The sequence below is a fragment of the Emiliania huxleyi genome (assembly GCF_000372725.1).
Source record: "Emiliania huxleyi CCMP1516 unplaced genomic scaffold EMIHUscaffold_5683, whole genome shotgun sequence".
In the NCBI taxonomy this organism is placed as follows: domain Eukaryota; phylum Haptophyta; order Isochrysidales; family Noelaerhabdaceae; genus Emiliania; species Emiliania huxleyi.
In genome coordinates, this window is record NW_005197733.1 from 1 (window position 1) to 494 (window position 494).

At 58.7% G+C, this 494-nt stretch overlaps 1 protein-coding gene across 1 annotated transcript; it reads left to right on the forward strand.

Moving 5' to 3' along the window:
* Window positions 1–15: 15 nt before the first annotated feature.
* On the forward strand, window positions 16–213 carry EMIHUDRAFT_257082 (hypothetical protein; the record flags this gene model as incomplete). Its single annotated transcript, XM_005765089.1, has 1 exon — window positions 16–213. A coding segment is annotated over one exon (198 nt), but the record flags the coding sequence as incomplete, so codon positions are not given.
* Between the last annotated feature and the right edge of the window lie 281 nt (window positions 214–494).

A 494-nucleotide genomic window follows, 5' to 3' on the forward strand; every position in this document is an offset into this window, starting at 1 on the left:
GCGCTGGTCGAGAAGCACCAGCACTTGCCCGAGGTGCGCCGGATCAAGGCGCACACGCACCTGCCCAAGCGGGTGCTGAAGGCGGCGCTCGTCAAGAAGACAGTGCGCGGCACGCAGCAGAAGCGCGAGAAGAACCGGCGCGCGCACTCGGCGCCGGGGGCGGTGCCAAAGGTGCAGCGGAAGAAGAAGCAGGTGTGGAGCGTGCAGGAATGATGAGACTCTCGGGACGGTGACGATTCTCACTCGGTTGACTGTACGTGTCTGACTGTGCGCTACGTCGTACGCGTGGTAAGCTCGGGTAAGAGTGCCCCCCGGGCTATAGTATAGTCGCTGCCTTTGACCCCGAAAGAAAAAGAAAAAACTCGAGGAGCGACGAGACACGTCACACGAGTGCGTGGCGGATTATCTCACATTAATTAGTCCCAGCTAAATTTAATTATTAAGTCGTTCCTCTCTCTCCTGGCACCTTGCCCCGTCAGCGTCATCCTCTACCT